This window comes from Rhea pennata, chromosome 2 (assembly GCF_028389875.1).
Source record: "Rhea pennata isolate bPtePen1 chromosome 2, bPtePen1.pri, whole genome shotgun sequence".
Taxonomy (NCBI): Eukaryota; Metazoa; Chordata; class Aves; order Rheiformes; family Rheidae; genus Rhea; species Rhea pennata.
In genome coordinates, this window is record NC_084664.1 from 164,356,331 (window position 1) to 164,372,138 (window position 15,808).

Genomic DNA, 15,808 nt, shown 5'->3' on the forward strand with positions numbered 1-15,808 from the left:
CATTGCAGAGGGGCTGCAGTGTCGCAGGACGGGCTCGGGCGAGGAGGGAGAGCTGTGCCGTGCCTGCCAGGCGGGGGAACGCGCTGCTTTCGGTGGCAGGGGAAAGCACTGTTTTTGGTGGCAGGGGAACGTGCTGTTTTTGGTGGCAGGGGAACGCGCTGTTTTCGGTGGCAGGATGCTGGCTGTTTGTTTGGGCCCCGCTCCCGTTTCCAAGGCTGCTTGTGGCCTCGCTTAGCGTGACGGCTGTGGGTGGAGAAGGCCCCCGGAGAGGCTTGGGAACCCCCTCCCGCCCTCTCCACTCAGCTTTTCCATAGCCCTTGCGGTCGTGGCTGCACCAGGCCTGCGGCCAGGAGGGGCTCGGATGCCGCTGCTGCTTTCTGTCTTGCCAGATGACTCACCAGCTCTGCAGGAAGTGGCGCAGCTGCAGCAGGGGCTCTGGCTGGCAGCTCCAGCCCAGCTGGTGGGAGCCCCAGGGGCTGCCCCATGCTGGGGGCTAGCTCAGCCGTGGGGCAGGCGGTGCCGCTCCTTGCACCCACTGCTTGGAGCTGGTCTAAGGCATCTGCCTGCCGGGGCGGAGGGGGCTTTCCCAGTGGGGCTGGGCTCCTGGGCCACTGGGGATGAAATTGGGCAAGCGTGAAAGGCAGCAGCGCAAACACGGAGAATGAAACATGTCCTGTGATTCCAGATGACGTTTCCTGCACAGCGCTAATCACCCCGGCCCTGCCCCCCCCTTCTCCTTATCTGCACAGCACAGATGGGGCGCGAGCTGCGGCGGGGCAGTGCCGTGCGACGGCACCCCAGGCCCTGCCCAGCCCCGCTCCAGCGGCTTGCAGCGTGCCCCACTCCATGCACCAGTCTTACACCATAGCTCGGGTTTTGACACAGGACGGTGCCACCGCCCCTGCTCCCCGGTGCCTCCTGGCACAAGCAGCCCCAGCACGATGTGCCGAGCCTGGCCGAGGCTGTCACCACTCACTGCCCAGCATCTGCTCCGCGGCAGAGCGCAGCCCCCTGCAGCCCCCCGCAGCGCCTGGGGGGCTCTGCCCCTCGAGGGTGCTGGCTGTGCGCGGGGCTGTGGGCAGGAAGAGCTGGGCCTGGCCCAGCTCCTGGGCTGTCTGAGTCACCACGTCCCGTAACTCCCCTCCAGATGTGGGAGAGCTGCAAGCGGAGCGGCCGGAGCGGCGCGGCGGCGAGGCAGGGCCCTGCCGGCACGACACCATGCTGTTCGAGCTCTGCTGCTGCTGCGTGCGAGGAGGCAGGTGCCCCGTGAGGCGGGCCTGGTGCCGGGAGCGGGCCTGGTGCCGGGAGCGGGCCGCGGGGCTCCGCTGCGGCCGGAGTGGGGGCGTTCCCGCGGCGGTTTCCCCGGCGTTCCCACGGGCGCTCGCTCCTGCAGCAGCCCCATCGCTGGTCGTGCTCACCCTGCGTGTGCTGGAGGTCTGGCGTGCTGGGTGCCCCACACCGCCCTGGCTTTGGGGAGCTGTTGGCCACGGCGTGGGGCCGGCGTGCAGCTGTGGGCAGCTGTGCTGCTAGCTAGGTGCCGGTACAGGGAGGCCTGGGGGATGCTGGCGCCGCTTGCAGGCCCGGCAGCCCTCCAGTGAGGTAGCTGTACTGGGAGCCAGCCAAACACAGTGCCAAAGGTCCTCCTCCTCGTGGGAGCCCTGGGGGGCTTCCTATGGGGCCTGGCCTAGGTGCTGTGCATGTGCCCTCGCCGGGGTCCTGCTGGGCCAATGGTGACACTGGGGCTGGCTGCAGGGGAGCGCTGGGTGTAGGGCCAGGCTGCCCGGTGCAGGGGACACACTCCCCTAGTGATGGGGCAAAGGGGATCCTTGCATGCCCTGGAAGCCAACTGTGCTCGGGGGGGGGGGGGGGTCAGACATGAGTGTTTGCGATGTTGGGGTGCTCCTGTAGTGGTGGTTGCTGCAGCACACACTGCAGGGAACTGGGGGGCATTTGGGGCTTGCACAAGGCTTAGGAAGGTGGGAGCAGGAAAGGGCTGCTGGGGCCAGCCCTGGGTGGGGGTGGGAAGGAGGGGGCTGGTGCCCCTGCTTTATGCAGGCAGCAGGACACCGGAGTGGGGTGGAAGCTGCGCTGACTGCAAGGGGTGGCTGGGTGCAGTGGGGAGAAGGAGCTCAGGGTGTGGGGGACAGCGGGGTCGGGGGCAGGGAGACAGGCACCAGGGGCGCGGGGCGCCCGGGGAAGGGGCTGGCGGCGGCCGCACCGGAGGCGGGGCGGGGCGGGGCGGCTCCGCCTCGGGCCCCGCCGCCGCCGCCGCCTCCGCCGCCGCCGCCCGGTGCGGCCCCGCGGCGAGCGGCGAGCGGCGCGGCATGGCGGGCAGCCCCGCGCCCCCCGCCCGGCGCCCGGCGCCGCGCCGCTCCGACTGGCTCTGCGGTGGCTCCGAGCCCGAGAGGAAGCGGTACCTGAGCGACCAGCTCTGCTGCGCTGGTGCGTGCGGCCGCGCCGGGCCGCGCCGCGCCGGGGAGCGCGGGGTGGGCGCCGGGCCGAGCCCTGGCGGAGCACCGGGGGTCGGGGCCGCTGCGCTGCGCTGCGCTGCGGGGACTGGGCTGTCGGGGGCCGTGCCGTGCCGTGCCGTGCGCGGGAAGTGCGCTGTCGGGGGCTGTGTCGTGCCGTGCCCGGGGGTGCTGCTGTGGGCCGTGCCGTGCCTCGGGGTGCTGTGCCGGGGAGTGGGCTGCAGGATGGGCTCCCCCCACCGCGGCGGTCCCGGTGCCCCGGGCTGCTGCCCCGGGCTGGCTCCCGGCCCGGGCCGCAAAGCGTTAAGGGGCGGGGCCAGCCCGCGCGAGCTCCGCCCTCCGGGCCGGGCCGGATCGCCGTGCTGGGCCCGGCGCGTGTGTGCGCGTAGACGTGTATGCATATGCACGTCCACTTATGTGCATGTGCACACACATGCCTGTATGCCTCCCTGTGTGTGCCCATACGTGCCTGTGTTTACCTGCATGCGTGTGCAAACCCCAGTGCTTGTGTGCACATGCCCATGTGTATGTGCAAATACCTTTGTGCATGGCTCTGAGCATGCATGCACATCTGTGTGTATATGTACACACACATGCATATAGCTGTGTGCACGCCTGTATGCTTGCATGTGTGTGCGTGTGAGTGTGGCTTTCCCCTGTGCCTGGCACAGTGAGGGGCAGATGCAGTGTGGTACCTCCCTGGGCTCTAGTGACTGCAGTGCTCTGCACTGCACAGGGCGGACTCCCCGATCCCCTGACCCTACAGACCCCTTAGCCCTCCCCACCCCTGCCCCACTGGGACCAGCCCTTCCTACACCTCCCCTGGGAGCAGCAGCCTCCCTGGAGCCCGCGTGCCCTTGCTGCCCGGTGGCAGTGGCAGCGGCTGGGCCAGTCCTGCCTGTGTGCCCTGCTGGCGCCGTCCTACCCAGATGCTGCCGCCCCGCGTGCATCTCTGCAGGGTCCAGTCTGCGTGCGCCATCGCAGCGTCTGAGGCTGACCCAGGCTGGCGCGCTGGCCTCAAGCGCTCACAGCCCTCGGCATCGCTGCCGGAGGGGCTTTGGTGCATCCCTGGGAAAGACGGTGGCTTTCCCAGCTGGAGAGAAGCTCCTTGCGAGTCGGTGCTGGGTTCCCTCCTCTCCCCAACTCCGCACACCCGCGCTACTCCCTGCAGTGCCCTGCCTCGGGCGGGCATCGGGCAGTGCCCTGCTGCAGTTTCGCTGCGCTCTCACCACCTCCCTACGCCTGCCCCATCTGCAGCACCAGGGAGCGGCGTGTCAGGGCCTCGGGCTCCCTCCTGCCCGCTCACCACATTAAATGCACCCTGCAGCCTTGGTGCGGCTGGGCTGGGACCTGCAGCAGCCTCTGGTTGGGGGACGAGGCCCCATTCGCCAGCGATGGGGGGGGGGGCAGAGGTGGGCTGCGCAGGGCCCTTCCACGAGTGTTTTCCGAAACACCTAGATCCCCATGAGGGGCTCGGCTGCCCGGCCGGGTGCAGACGAAGGGCGAGGCGGAGAGCAGCTCCGGTCCGGCTGGCACAGCCGGGCTGGCGGCTCCTCCGATGGGAGCCCTCCCTGTCCCAAGGGCTCCTCCAGGGCTTCCAGCCCTTCAGATCTTCAAAGCGGCAGCACCTGGGTGCTCCCCTGTGTGGCTGCCGAGCCCCAGGGTTCTTGCGGTGTGGGCGGCTCCCTGCTTTGGCGACAGCGTGGGGAAGAGCTGCTGCCCCACACCAGTGCCGTGGTGTCTCCTGGGGCTGGTGGGTGCCCCATGTGGCAACGAGGTGACCAGGAGCGAGGGGGCAGTGGGGCCGGGCTGGCCGGACCTGCGAGACCCTGGAGCTGTTGCCAGCGCAGGGGTGCCGGGTGCACAGTGGGGTGCTCAGGCGGGTGCAAAGCCGCATGCGCGGGGGAGTGCAGGGCAGCGGCGTGGCAGCAGACTGTGCTGGTGTCTGCTGCGGGTGCTGCGGGTCCATCCTCGCGCCTCGCCGCGGTGGAAGTGCACAGATGCGGTGGGCGTGCCGGAGCTCAGGTGCCGGGGCGGGTGCAGCCATTGCGGGCAGCGCACGCCGTAGCAGCATCACGCTGTTCCTGCTCCTCCACCGTCGCGTGCAGCTTCCAGGTCGCGGGCTGGAGGCGGGTCAGTGTGGGCTGCGTGCCGCCGGAGCGCCCAGCTGGGTCTGCGGCGCAGGGAGAGCTGTTAGCGTCGTGCAGGTGCTGCGATCCCTCCGGAGCCCAGGCCGGGATGTCCTTCTCCGGGGGGTGGGGAGGAGGCAGAGGCTGCTCCCGGTCTCGCGGCATTGTTTGTGAGCACGGTCTGTGCCCTGCCCCACGGTGCCGGCACCCCGGGCGAAGGCGAGGAGCAGGTGGAGGAGCGTGAGGAAGCGAAACTCCTGTGAGCGCTGCAAGCGGCGCTGCCGCGCACCTGCGCCGGGCCTGGACAGAGCCGGCGAAGGCTCCTGGGCCGGGGCCTGCCCACGCCTAGGGGCAATCGCTCCTCTGCGCTGCCCCACACTGCCCCACTGGGTGCAGTTGCCATCCTGTGCTGCCCAGCCCCACGCTGCCCCCCGGGTGCAGTCGCCCCCTGCTCCCTGCCCTGCCCCACGCTGCCCCGACATGGGTGCAGTCGTCCCCCCATCCCCTGCCTCATGCTGCCCCCCGGGTGCAGTTGCCCCCTTCTCCCTGCCCTGCCCCATGCTGCCCCCACATGGGAGCAGTGACCCCCCCCCCTTCTCCTGCCCTGCCCCATGCTGCCCTCCAGGTGCAGTCACCCCCCCAGTCCTGCCCCACGCTGCCCTCCCCGGGTGCAGTTGCCTCCCCATCCCCTCCCCTGCCCCACGCTGCCCCCCCGGGTGCAGTCGCCCCCCCATCCCCTCCCTTGTCCCACGCTGCCTCCCCCTCGGGTGCAGTTGCCCCCCCATCCCCTCCCCTGCCCCACGCTGCCCCCCCCGGGTGCAGTCGCCCCCCCATCCCCTCCCCTGCCCCACGCTGCCCCCCCAGGTGCAGTCACCCCCCCCCGGCCCTGCCCCACGCTGCCCCCACACGGGTGCAGTCACCCCCCCATCCCCTCCCCTGCCCCACGCTGCCTCCCCCCGGGTGCAGTCGCCCCCCCATCCCCTCCCTTGTCCCACGCTGCCCCCCCTGGGTGCAGTCGCCCCCCCATCCCCTCCCCTGCCCCACGCTGCCTCCCCCCGGGTGCAGTTGCCTCCCCATCCCCTCCCCTGCCCCACGCTGCCCCGCCTGGGTGCAGTCGCCCCCCCATCCCCTCCCTTGTCCCACGCTGCCTCCCCTCGGGTGCAGTCGCCCCCCCCATCCCCCCCCTGCCCCACGCTGCCCCCCCAGGTGCAGTCACCCCCCCCCGGCCCTGCCCCACGCTGCCCCCACACGGGTGCAGTCACCCCCCCATCCCCTCCCCTGCCCCACACTGCCCCCCCCCCAGGTGCAGTCGCCCCCCTGCGCTGCCCCACGCTGCCTCCCGGTGCAGTCGCCCCCCGCAGAGCTGCACCGCCTGCCGCCGCGGGCGGGGGTGCGGGCCGGGCCCCCGCGGAGCCCGCGCTGGCCGCGGGCGCGCGTGAGTCGCCGCTCAGGTATGTCCCTGCCCGCGGCTGCGGCTCCGCGCTCCAGATGCGCCGCCGGCGGGAGGAGCCGCGTCTGGGTCTGGAGCGGCCCCCGCCGCCGCGGCCGCGGCCGCGCCCGCGCTCGCTCCTGCCCGCGTGGCCGCGCGGCCCTTGCCCGGCCCCGAAAGCAAACACGGGAGCGCCCGCAGCGCAGCGGCGCCCCCGCCCCGAGCCCCCCGAGCCCCCGGCCCGCGGGCGGGCGCCGCCGCGGCCGTGACTCACGGCAGGACGGCGCTCGCCCCTTGGACTCCGGGCAGGGGCCGGGCCGCGCCCCGCCGCCGCCGGAGCTGCAGCCGGCCGGGCGGCGCCGGGCCGGGCCGGGCCGGGCCACGCCGAGCCGCGCCGCACCGCGCCGGCGCTTTGTGCGGAGCCGCCGCCGCGGGCTCCAGGCGCCCCGGGCGGCTCCTGTGTCCGCGCCGCGTCGCGGGGGGCCCCCGACGGACGCGGCTCCGCGGCAGGCTGCGCCCCGGCCCTGCCCAAGCGCCGCCCGGGCCCCGGCGCGGTGCCGCGGCCGGCCCGGAGCCAGGCGCCGGGGCAGGAGCGCCTGGAATGCGTCGCCGGGAGCGCTGGCCCCGGGGCGCAGGAGCTGCCCGCCCGGCTCCCTGCAGCCCACTCCGTGCTTGCGCTTCCCGCGGCCGCTCGGGGGGCGCCAGGCTGAGCCCCCAGCGTGGGGGCCTCACGTGCCCCAGGCGTAGGGACAGGGGGGCAGGAGGCTTCTCCCATGGGGGTCCTGACCACGGGTCCTGCAGCCCCTGGGCGTGGGGAGCAGGGGTCTTGAAAACTCTGGATTTGGGAACTGAGGTTCTGCAACCTCTGGGCAGGGGCACCGGGGGTCCTGAGGACCCTGGGTATGGGGGTCTTGAGCCTCCTGGGCTTGAAAATATAGGGGGGGCAGACACCAGTGGGTGCGGGGAATGGGGGTGCTTAGGCTCCTATGTTGGAGACTAGTGGTCCAAAGAGCCCTGGCGACAGGGACTGGAGGACCAGTGGCTCTTGGTCTTTATAACTGGAGGGTCTTGAGGACCTTGGGCTTGGAGACAGGAGGTCTCAAGGCTTATGGGGCTGGGGGGTCCTGAGGACCCTGTCCATGCGGACCAAGGGTCTAGATCCTCCTGGGCTTGTGGCCCTGGGGGTCTCGAGCCTTCTGGGCTTGCAGGGGCGCTGTGCATGGACCCCAGGGGCTTGGCCCTGGGCCACGCCCGTCACGGGGAGGAAACGGTTAAGGGAGGCTGAGGGCTCGGCCCGGGTTTCCTGTGGGTAGGAGCCGAGTGCTGAGTGCCCGGTAGTGGCAGCAGGGAGGGAGGGGGGAACCCCAGTCTCCTCCCTGCTGGCAGCCCCACCTCAGGCAGCCCTGGCTCCACACGGTGAAGGAGGGGTTTGCAGAGGGGGCAGGCCTGGCACCCGTGCCCCACCGCCGGGCAGGGCAGAGTGGGAGGTGAGCCGAGCGCCATCGGTGCTCAGCACGGAGCTGCGTCCCGGGGGGCTTCCAGGAGCCCCATCTGGCAACCACCATGTTGCGGCAGCGCATCTGGAGCCGGGAGGAGGAGGAGGGTCTCTCTGCAGGGCAGAGGACCAGCTCAGAGGACAACCTCTACCTGGCTGTGCTGAGGGCGTCTGAGGGGAAGAAAGGTAGCGGAGCGAATGGGGGCACCGCGTCTGTCCTGCAGCGGGTTGGGCCCCTGCTTGCAGCCCGGAGTGCTGGTTCCAGCTGTGCTTCTGCCTGGCGGGGTCCTGTGCCGGCGCCTGGTCCCCATCCGTGCTGGGCCGCGTGGGGCGTGGGCGCTGCCTGGGAGCCCAGACTGCGGGAACGGAGTGGCGCTTCCTTCCGCGCCTGTCCCGTCTGCCTGCACCGTGGGGCGGCCCTGCAGCCAAGCCCCACCCGGGCCACAGGGGCTTCCTGGTGCTCCTCCTGCTGGGCCTGGGCCGGCCGTGCTCAGCCCCGGAGCGCCGTGCCTGCCTGCAGCACAGGGGCTCTCCGGGCGAGCGTGCATTGCATTTCCTTCCTCCGTGCGTGCGTGTGCTGCTGTGGCCGCTCCCAGCGCGTTTGCTTTTCTGCGCATCTCCAACCTGCCTGCAGAGACGCCCTGTGTGGAGCGGTGGCTCCCTGGGCCGTGCCGGCCCGGCAGTGGGGTCTCCGTGGCAGGGACTGGGGTGCCCCCCAGTGCCGGGAGCGCACTGGCAGGGTGGGGCCGTGCATGCCGCCCTGGCACCCAGGCGCTGCGCGGGCAGATCCCGGCATGCTCCGGCGGGATGGGACCCAGCACGCGGGGATCGCCATGGCGCGGGCGGCAAGGGGCGTCCCAGAGGCTCGTGGGCACCTCGTGCTCGCCACCCCTCTGCTCCCGGGCACCTCCGGGCCGCGGCGGGCGCCCAGGCGTCCTGGCCTCTGCCGAGATGCTCTGCCAAGCTCTGGGGCTGGGAAAGGCCTGACTGAGGAGGGGCGCGAGCCGCCCGGCTCCTGTAATGGGCTAACGATGGGGGTGCTCGTTAGCAGGGGCGCGGGCATGGGGCTGGGCTGGGGCAGTGCCGCCGGCCCTATAATTACAGGGCAGCAGGGCAGGGAGCGCCCGCTGAGTCAGCGCCCTCCTGCTGGGGTGGGAAACCCTTCCCCTGCGGCAGCAGCGGGAATCCCGGCACTGCCACTCGCCCGCCGGGACGGCTGTGCATCGCCCTAGGCAGTGCCGGGGTGCGCGCGGCAATTTGGGGGACGTGGGGCAGGTGGAGCGGGACTGCCCTGGGGCTATCGCTCTTGGGAGCCGGTGCCGGGCCCCCCGCTGCCCTCCTGGGCATGGCTCAGGGCTGGCCTGCAGCAGGCTCCTGGGTGTCTGTGCCCACCCTGTGCACGTATCACTGGGGCTGTACCTGTCCTGCTGCGGGCTGCGCTGGTGCGGCCTCCGCCGGGCTCTCCCCATCCTGTATGTGCAATATAGGGGTTATACGTGCCGTGCTGGGGGCCGCGTCGGTGCAGCCTCCGCCAGGCTCTCCTCATCCTGTACGTGCAATATAGGGGTTTTGCATGCCCTGCTCAGGACCATGCTGGTGCAATATGGGAGTTATTCATGCCCTGCTCAGGGCTGTGCTGGTGCAGCCTCTCCCAGGCCCATCTGCAGCCCGTCCTGGTCGTCCCCACCCCATCCAGCAATGCTGGGGGCTGCAGTGGTGCAAGGCACGGCAAGGGCTGATTCACGTTAACTGTTTCCTTCCCGTTGCCATGTCTGGTGACTCACCGTGGTTCCCCATGGTGGTTGGCTCATCGTTTCCTGCCTGTGATGAGTTGTATGAGACTTTGCCTCCAGCGGGGCAACCCTGCCTTTCCTGCTGCAAGTCCCCCAGCTGGGTGGGACTTTTCCCAGTGCTTCCTCTGCCCCTCTCAACCCTGCCCTCTCTTCTCCTGCAGATGAGCGAGACCGAGTCCAGAAGAAAACCTTCACAAAATGGGTCAACAAGCACCTCATCAAGGTAGGGGCTTGCCCAGTGAAACCGACCTCCCTTCTACCACCCGGGCCATCCCCGGCGGAAAGTCCCAGGAGGCTGCAGGTGGCTGTGCCCAGCCGCCGGAGCAGGGCTTGCCGGGCGCGGGAGCGGCCGAGGCTGCTTCACTGCCTCCCGGCCTCGACCGCCCCCGGCACAGCTCTGCTGCCCGCCAGGCCCCGTCCTGCGGCGGCAGCCACCGGGCATGGCCTGGGGCCAGCCCCGGCGCCGGCTGGCTGCCCCCTCCCACGCCGTCTGGGAAGCGCTTCGGCTCTGAAAGGCAGATTGTGCCATGGCCCAGGACAGAAAGGGACCTTTGGGGAGCTTCACCGCAGCGGCTCTGCTGGGATCCCTGCCCAGCCGGTGTCCCCGGTGTGCCGGGGGCTTGCTCGGTGCGAGAGCGGCACTTGCCCCTCGACCCGGGCTGGGCAGTGCTGCCAGCCCCCTTCTCCTCTCTGTGGGCCGTTTTCCGCACTCCGGTCTGTCCCCCGCCCGCCTGGCCCTGCAGGCTTGTTGGTGCCTGTCCTGCCCGCGGCGCCGCAGGCAGAGCCCGCGTCAGCGCCTGGCACGCGTGGAGACGTCTCCCGGCCCCCGCGAGCTGCATCCCTGCAGGCGTGCCGACACGTGCTCGGTGCCGTGGGCGATGCTGTGCGCCGTGCCGTGCTGCACCATGCCGTGCCGCGCTGTGCTGCACCGTGCTGTGCCACGCTGTGCCTTGCCACGCCAGACACCCCTCTCTGCTGGACACCCAGCCTGTCTCCTCTCTTCTGCCTCTCCTAACTGCTCTCTCTTCTCTCTGGCTCTCCTCCTCGCGGCAGCACTGGCGAGCAGAGGTAGGTGGTCCCTCTCCACACTCCCTGTTCTCTCTCCGCGTTGCTTTTCCCTCCGCTCCCCACGCCGGGGCCGAGATCCCTGCGGCGTCCTAGTGCTGCGCTGTGTGCGTGGCGGCAGCAAGTCTGTGTCAGCACCGCCAAACCCATTCCCGTCGTGCTCATGGGAGGGGCTGGGGGTCCTGGGCTGGGGCAGGGGATGCTGGGGTCCCCCCATTTCGGGGCACGGGACCGGGTTGGGCGGATTTGCAGCAGACTGGCTGCTGTGATGTGCTGCTGGCTCGCTCGCCCCGCTGATGATGCCCCTCTGTCCCTGCAGGCTCAGCGTCACATCAACGACCTCTACGAAGACCTGCGGGATGGTCACAACCTCATCTCGCTGCTGGAGGTGCTCTCGGGGGACACGCTGGTAGGTGCCGCGCGGGCTCGGATGCAGGTGCGGATGCGGGTGTGGACGCAAGCGGGGACACAGGCGCAGACGTGGGTGCAGATGCAGGCGCGGACACGAGCGCGGATGCAGGCGCGGACGCAAGCACGGACATGAGTGAGGACGCGAGCATGGATGCGGGCGCAGATGCGGGCGCGGACGCAAGCACGGACATGAGCGCAGATGCAGGCGCGAACTTGAGTGTGGTGCAGGCGCAGCGGGATGCTCCTCGCCGCGACTCTGCCTCCTCCTGCAGCGCTGCGCCGCGGGTCAGACCCTCTGCTTCCTGCTTGGCCTCTCCCCCGCTTGGGCGCTGGCCCCGGTGAGCTGCCCGGCACTGTCTATGCCGGCGCCTGGGCCCGCTGGCGCAGCCACCCTGCTCCTCCGTCGGGCTCGCTGCAGCTCCGGAGGCTCCCCGCCTGGCCCTCGTCCCTCCTTGCCGCACTCTGGCCTCTAACACATTAACGTTTCTTTGCTTTGGTGAACTCTGCTTCTTTGTACTCGTCTCCTGTTTGCCGATCTGGCCCTGACCTTCTCCCCTCCGGCCTTTGCCTCCTTTCTTTGCACTGCTCTTGCTGGGTAGCCGAGGGAGCGCGACGTGATCAGGAACTTGCGGTTGGTGAGTGGTTCTGCCATTTGCTCTCCGCTTGGCCGAGCGCGGCATGTGCCTGCTGCGGTGCCTGACACCGGGGCAGCGGCGTCGCGGGAGGCGCCCGGCCGCAGCGGAGGCGCCCCGGGAGCGTGCGGGGCCGGCACGGCCGCAGCAGACGCCGCACCGTGGGCGTGGTGCCGCACGCCGGGGCGGGGGAGCGCGGCGGCCCCGCCGCAGCGGGCGCTGGGATGCTCTCGCCGGCCTCTGCCCCGGTGTCGCCCCGGGCCAGCACGCGAGCGGGCGCCAGTGGGGGCTCCCGGCACCGCAGGGCCGGGGTGGGATGTGCGCTGCTCCACAGTGCCCCGGAGCGGTGCGGGACCATGCTCCCAGCTCCTGCGGCTGCAGGAGGTCCCGGCGCGTCTGGCATGGCGGGGATGGTGCTGCGGTGTCTGCTCAGCTCTCGTGCGCGGGACCCTGCCCCGATGGGCCACGCTTCCCTCATCCCTGCAGCTCCTGGCGTTTAGGGGCAGAAGAGACTTGGCTTCATCTCCTCCGCGCTGCACCACAGCGCAGGCGTTTCCCCTGCACCCTGCAGCGGGCATCGGAGCAGCCTGTGGCCCTGTGGGGCGCGTGAGGATCCCTGTGGGGCTGCCTGAGGCCGGGCAGGTCCTTGCCCGGGGGACCAGCGCCCAGACCCTGGCTGTGGGCAGGGCACGAGCGTGCCGGGGCGGCTGACGCTGCGGGATGGGCTGTGCTGAGCTGGCTTGGGCTGCACGAGCGATGCCCCGTAGGGCAGCGTGGGGCCGGCTGTGGGGCCGGCTGTGCTGCCTGGCCGAGGAAGCGTGGGGGCAGCAGCCCTGCAGCGCGGCCGGGCCTCGCTCGCCATTGTTCAGTCCAGCAGCGCTTCCTCCCCGCGGGTCCGTCGGGAAAAGCGAAGGATTTCCGGGCCGGTCCGTGCTGCCCGGTCCTTCCTGTGCAGGACGGACTGCAGGCAAGGTGCTGTTGGCAGCCTGGCCCAGCGCAGAGCTGCTCTCCCGGCAGCTGTGCGATGCCCCGCCACAGCGCCGGTCTGCGGTGCGGCGGCAGCTTCCCCCGGCGAGGCCGGCTGGGCGCCCTGGAGCCGGTGCTCAGCCCGCTCGCCCGCCTGGTGCGCTATGTCTGCAGTGCAGATCCCACATTTTGGGCTGGTGCTCAGCTACCGCGGGGCAACGCAGTGCAGGGCAGGGGGTTCGGGGGTCCGGGGAGCCCCGAGGGCAGATGCTGAGGATGTGGTGCAGGGATCCCTGTGCAGTGCAGGGGTGAAGCGCATGGATCCCCGAGCGGCACAGGGATTGCCGTGCGGTACAGGGACATGGAGCAGGGATGCCGTGCGGTGGAGGGATCCCTGTGCGGTGCTGGGGTGCAGTGCAGTGCAGGGATGTGGTGCATGGATCCGTGTGCAGCACAGGGATGCCGTGCAGGGGAGCCATGTGATGCAGGGATCATAGAATCATAGAATGGTAGGGTTGGAAGGGACCGCTGGAGATCATCTAGTCCAACCCTCAGCATAGCCCATGCAGGGATTGAACCTGCAACCTTGGCATTAGCAGCACCACGCCCGAGCCAGCTGAGCTAAACCTGCCCCCAGTCCCCGTGTGGTGCGGGGGTGCAGTGCAGGGGTGCAGTGCAGGGATGCCACGTGTGCTGGCTCCAGCGGCTCTCCCTCCGGTGGCTGCAACAGCAGAGCGGCTGCTGCTGTGTGGGTGGCGTGGCCCTCCCGGGAAATCGGGGAAAGGTATGGGCTTGGCCGGCCCGTGAGAGGTGTTGTCCTTGGATGCACAGGAAGCTCTGGGATGGTGGGAGAGGCGAGGGCCACCCCTCGCCAGCCTGGAGTGGGGACAAAGTGCAGAGGGTGTGTGCTGTCGGCGCGCATCGCACTGGGAAGGGCCGGGCCGGCGTGGCAGGCCCGTGATGCTCGCACCGGGGAGGGGGACGCCTGCGGCTGGCGTGCATGTGTGGGCCGGGGACACGCAGGGCCGTGCCGGCGGCTCAGGCACCTGCTCCCTCTCTCGGCAGCCCCGGGAGAAGGGGAGGATGCGCTTCCACAAGCTGCAGAACGTGCAGATCGCCCTCAACTACCTGAAGCATCGCCAGGTGAGTGGGGTCTGGTGTTGGCGTCAGCAGTGTCCCCAGGGCGGGCGCCCCAGGGTGCAGGGGCCCGGCGGCCACCACCCCCCCTGCAACCACTGCACCTTGGCAGGTGAAGCTGGTCAACATCCGCAACGATGACATTGCCGATGGCAACCCCAAGCTCACGCTGGGCCTCATCTGGACCATCATCCTGCACTTCCAGGTGAGCCCTGCGTGGGCTAGGCCGGCAGCTGGGAGCCCCGCGGGGGGACCCCGGCCGGCTGCAGCTCCCGGAGCGCCCGGAGGTGCGAGCGAGCGGGTTTGCATGTGCGGGGATGCTGCGGAGCCATGGCTCTTTCTGCATGAGCAAGCGAAACATGCCAGCACTGCTCCTGTCCTGCAGCAGCCCATGTCCTCTCCCAAGCTGCATCCCCATCCCGGCTGCCAGCTGGGCCCAGTGTGGCGGCTTCAGCCCCCGAGCTGTGCCAGGGCTGGTGCAACAGGGATGTAGCTTGTGTGTAGCTGGCTGCTCTGCAGTGCCCCGTGACTCTCCCCCATGCCCGGCAGCTTGGTCCTGCGCAGGGGATGGGAGCAGGGCAGTGTCCAGGGCTGGGGCTGGGGCTGGCAGGATGAGGAGGAGGGCGGGCAGCCCCACAGCAAGGAGCCTTTCTGCATGGCTTTTCCAGCAGCGGGCACAGCTGTCCCACACAGGCCGTGTGTGTGTGCGTGTACGTACGTGTATGTGTTCATGTGTGCATGTTTTTTATGTGTGTGTGCATTTATTTGTGCATGTGTGTACATGTGTGTACGTGTGTGTGCGTACATGTGCATGCGGGTGTGTTTTCATGTGCATGCATGCGTGCATGTGTGCATGTGTCCATGCATGTGTGTGTGCGTGCATACGTGTGTGCATGTGTGCATGCCCACGAGCTGCAGCGGACTCCAGCTGTGGTTAGCACCTCGCTTCCGCTGGGTTTGGCTCCTCCTGCGTGGGCACCTGCGGTGAGCGGCAGAGATTGCTGCGCAGCGAAGCCTCTTTGCAGGCCGGGGCTGCGGCACAGCAGGAAGTGGCTGCCAAAGAGCGCACGTTCCTGTGCACAGGCAACCCCTGTGCAATGGGGCGGGTGGTGGGGCAGTGCCCTGGGAGCTGGGACTGGGGCTGGGGCAGCTGCAGCATGATGGGGCTGGGGCTGGGGCCGGAGCAGCTGTGGGGTGATGGGGCTGGGGTAGGGGCAGCTGCAGGGCAATGGGGCAGGGGCTGGGGCAGCTGCAGGGCAATAGGGCCGGGGCAGCTGGTGGGTGATGGGGTGGGCAGTGGGGCAGCTGCAGGGTGATGGGACTGGGGCAGGGGCAGGTGGAGGGCGATGGGGTGGGCAGCGGGGCAGCTGGAGGGTGATGGTACTGAGGCAGGGGCAGCTGCAGGGCGATGGGGTGGGCAGTGGGGCAGCTGGAGGGCGATGGGATGGGGGCTGGGGCAGCTGCAGGGCGATGGAGTGGGCAGTGGGGCAGCTGGAGGGCGATGGGGTGGGTGGAGGGGCAGCTGCAGGGTGATGGGACTGGGGCAGGGGCAGGTGGAGGGCGATGGAGTGGCAGAGGGGCAGCTGGAGGGTGATGGGACTGAGGCAGGGGCAGCTGCAGCGCAGTGGGGTGGTCCGGGGCAGGTGGAAGGCGATGGGATGGCAGCGGGGCAGTGGGAGGGCGATGGGGCCAGGTCCGTGGCAGCGGGAGGGCGATGGGGTGGGCAGTGGGGCAAGTGGAGGGCGATGGGGCCAGGTCTGGGGCAGGTGGAGGGTGATGGGATGGCAGCGGGGCAGCAGGAGGACGATGGGGTGGGCAGCGGGGCAGCCCCGCGGGGACCCCGGGCGGCGACGGCGCGGGCGCAGGTGGCTCCCTGCCCGTGGCTGACGCGCGGCGTCGCCGCAGATCTCGGACATCCAGGTGAGCGGGCAGTCAGAGGACATGACGGCCAAGGAGAAGCTGCTGCTGTGGTCGCAGCGCATGGTGGAGGACTACCAGGGCCTGCGCTGCGACAACTTCACCACCAGCTGGCGGGACGGCCGCCTCTTCAACGCCATCATCCACCGGCACAAGTAGGTCGGGCCGGGGGGAGGCTCGGGGCGCGCCAGGCCATGCCGGGGCCGAGCCCGCGCCCGGGGCGCCCGCACGCGCCGGCCGCGCCGCGCCGCTGCGGCACGAGCTGCCGACGAGCCCCGGCCCGCCCGCCCCCGCGGCCGCTTCCCACGCGCTGCCCTTCCCTGGCGGTGCCGACCCCCCGGGGCGGCGGGCGCCGTGCCGCCGCGG

The 15,808-nt window shown here is 70.7% G+C and overlaps 1 protein-coding gene across 10 annotated transcripts in view; it reads left to right on the forward strand.

Moving 5' to 3' along the window:
* PLEC (plectin) overlaps window positions 1–15,808 on the forward strand; it is a 63,240-nt gene that overhangs the window by 21,772 nt on the left and 25,660 nt on the right. For 6 of the 10 annotated variants that reach the window (XM_062570775.1, XM_062570777.1, XM_062570774.1 and 3 more), the window contains exons 2-6: window positions 9,476–9,537; window positions 10,699–10,788; window positions 13,454–13,531; window positions 13,638–13,730; window positions 15,431–15,597. In XM_062570775.1, the coding sequence (XP_062426759.1) occupies window positions 9,476–9,537; window positions 10,699–10,788; window positions 13,454–13,531; window positions 13,638–13,730; window positions 15,431–15,597 (490 nt within the window). Of the gene's footprint in view, window positions 1–2,411; window positions 2,443–7,584; window positions 7,708–9,475; window positions 9,538–10,698; window positions 10,789–11,370; window positions 11,426–12,103; window positions 12,546–13,453; window positions 13,532–13,637; window positions 13,731–15,430; window positions 15,598–15,808 lie in introns of those variants that run through there. The other 4 variants (XM_062570783.1, XM_062570776.1, XM_062570782.1 and 1 more) reach the window with 4 other exon arrangements.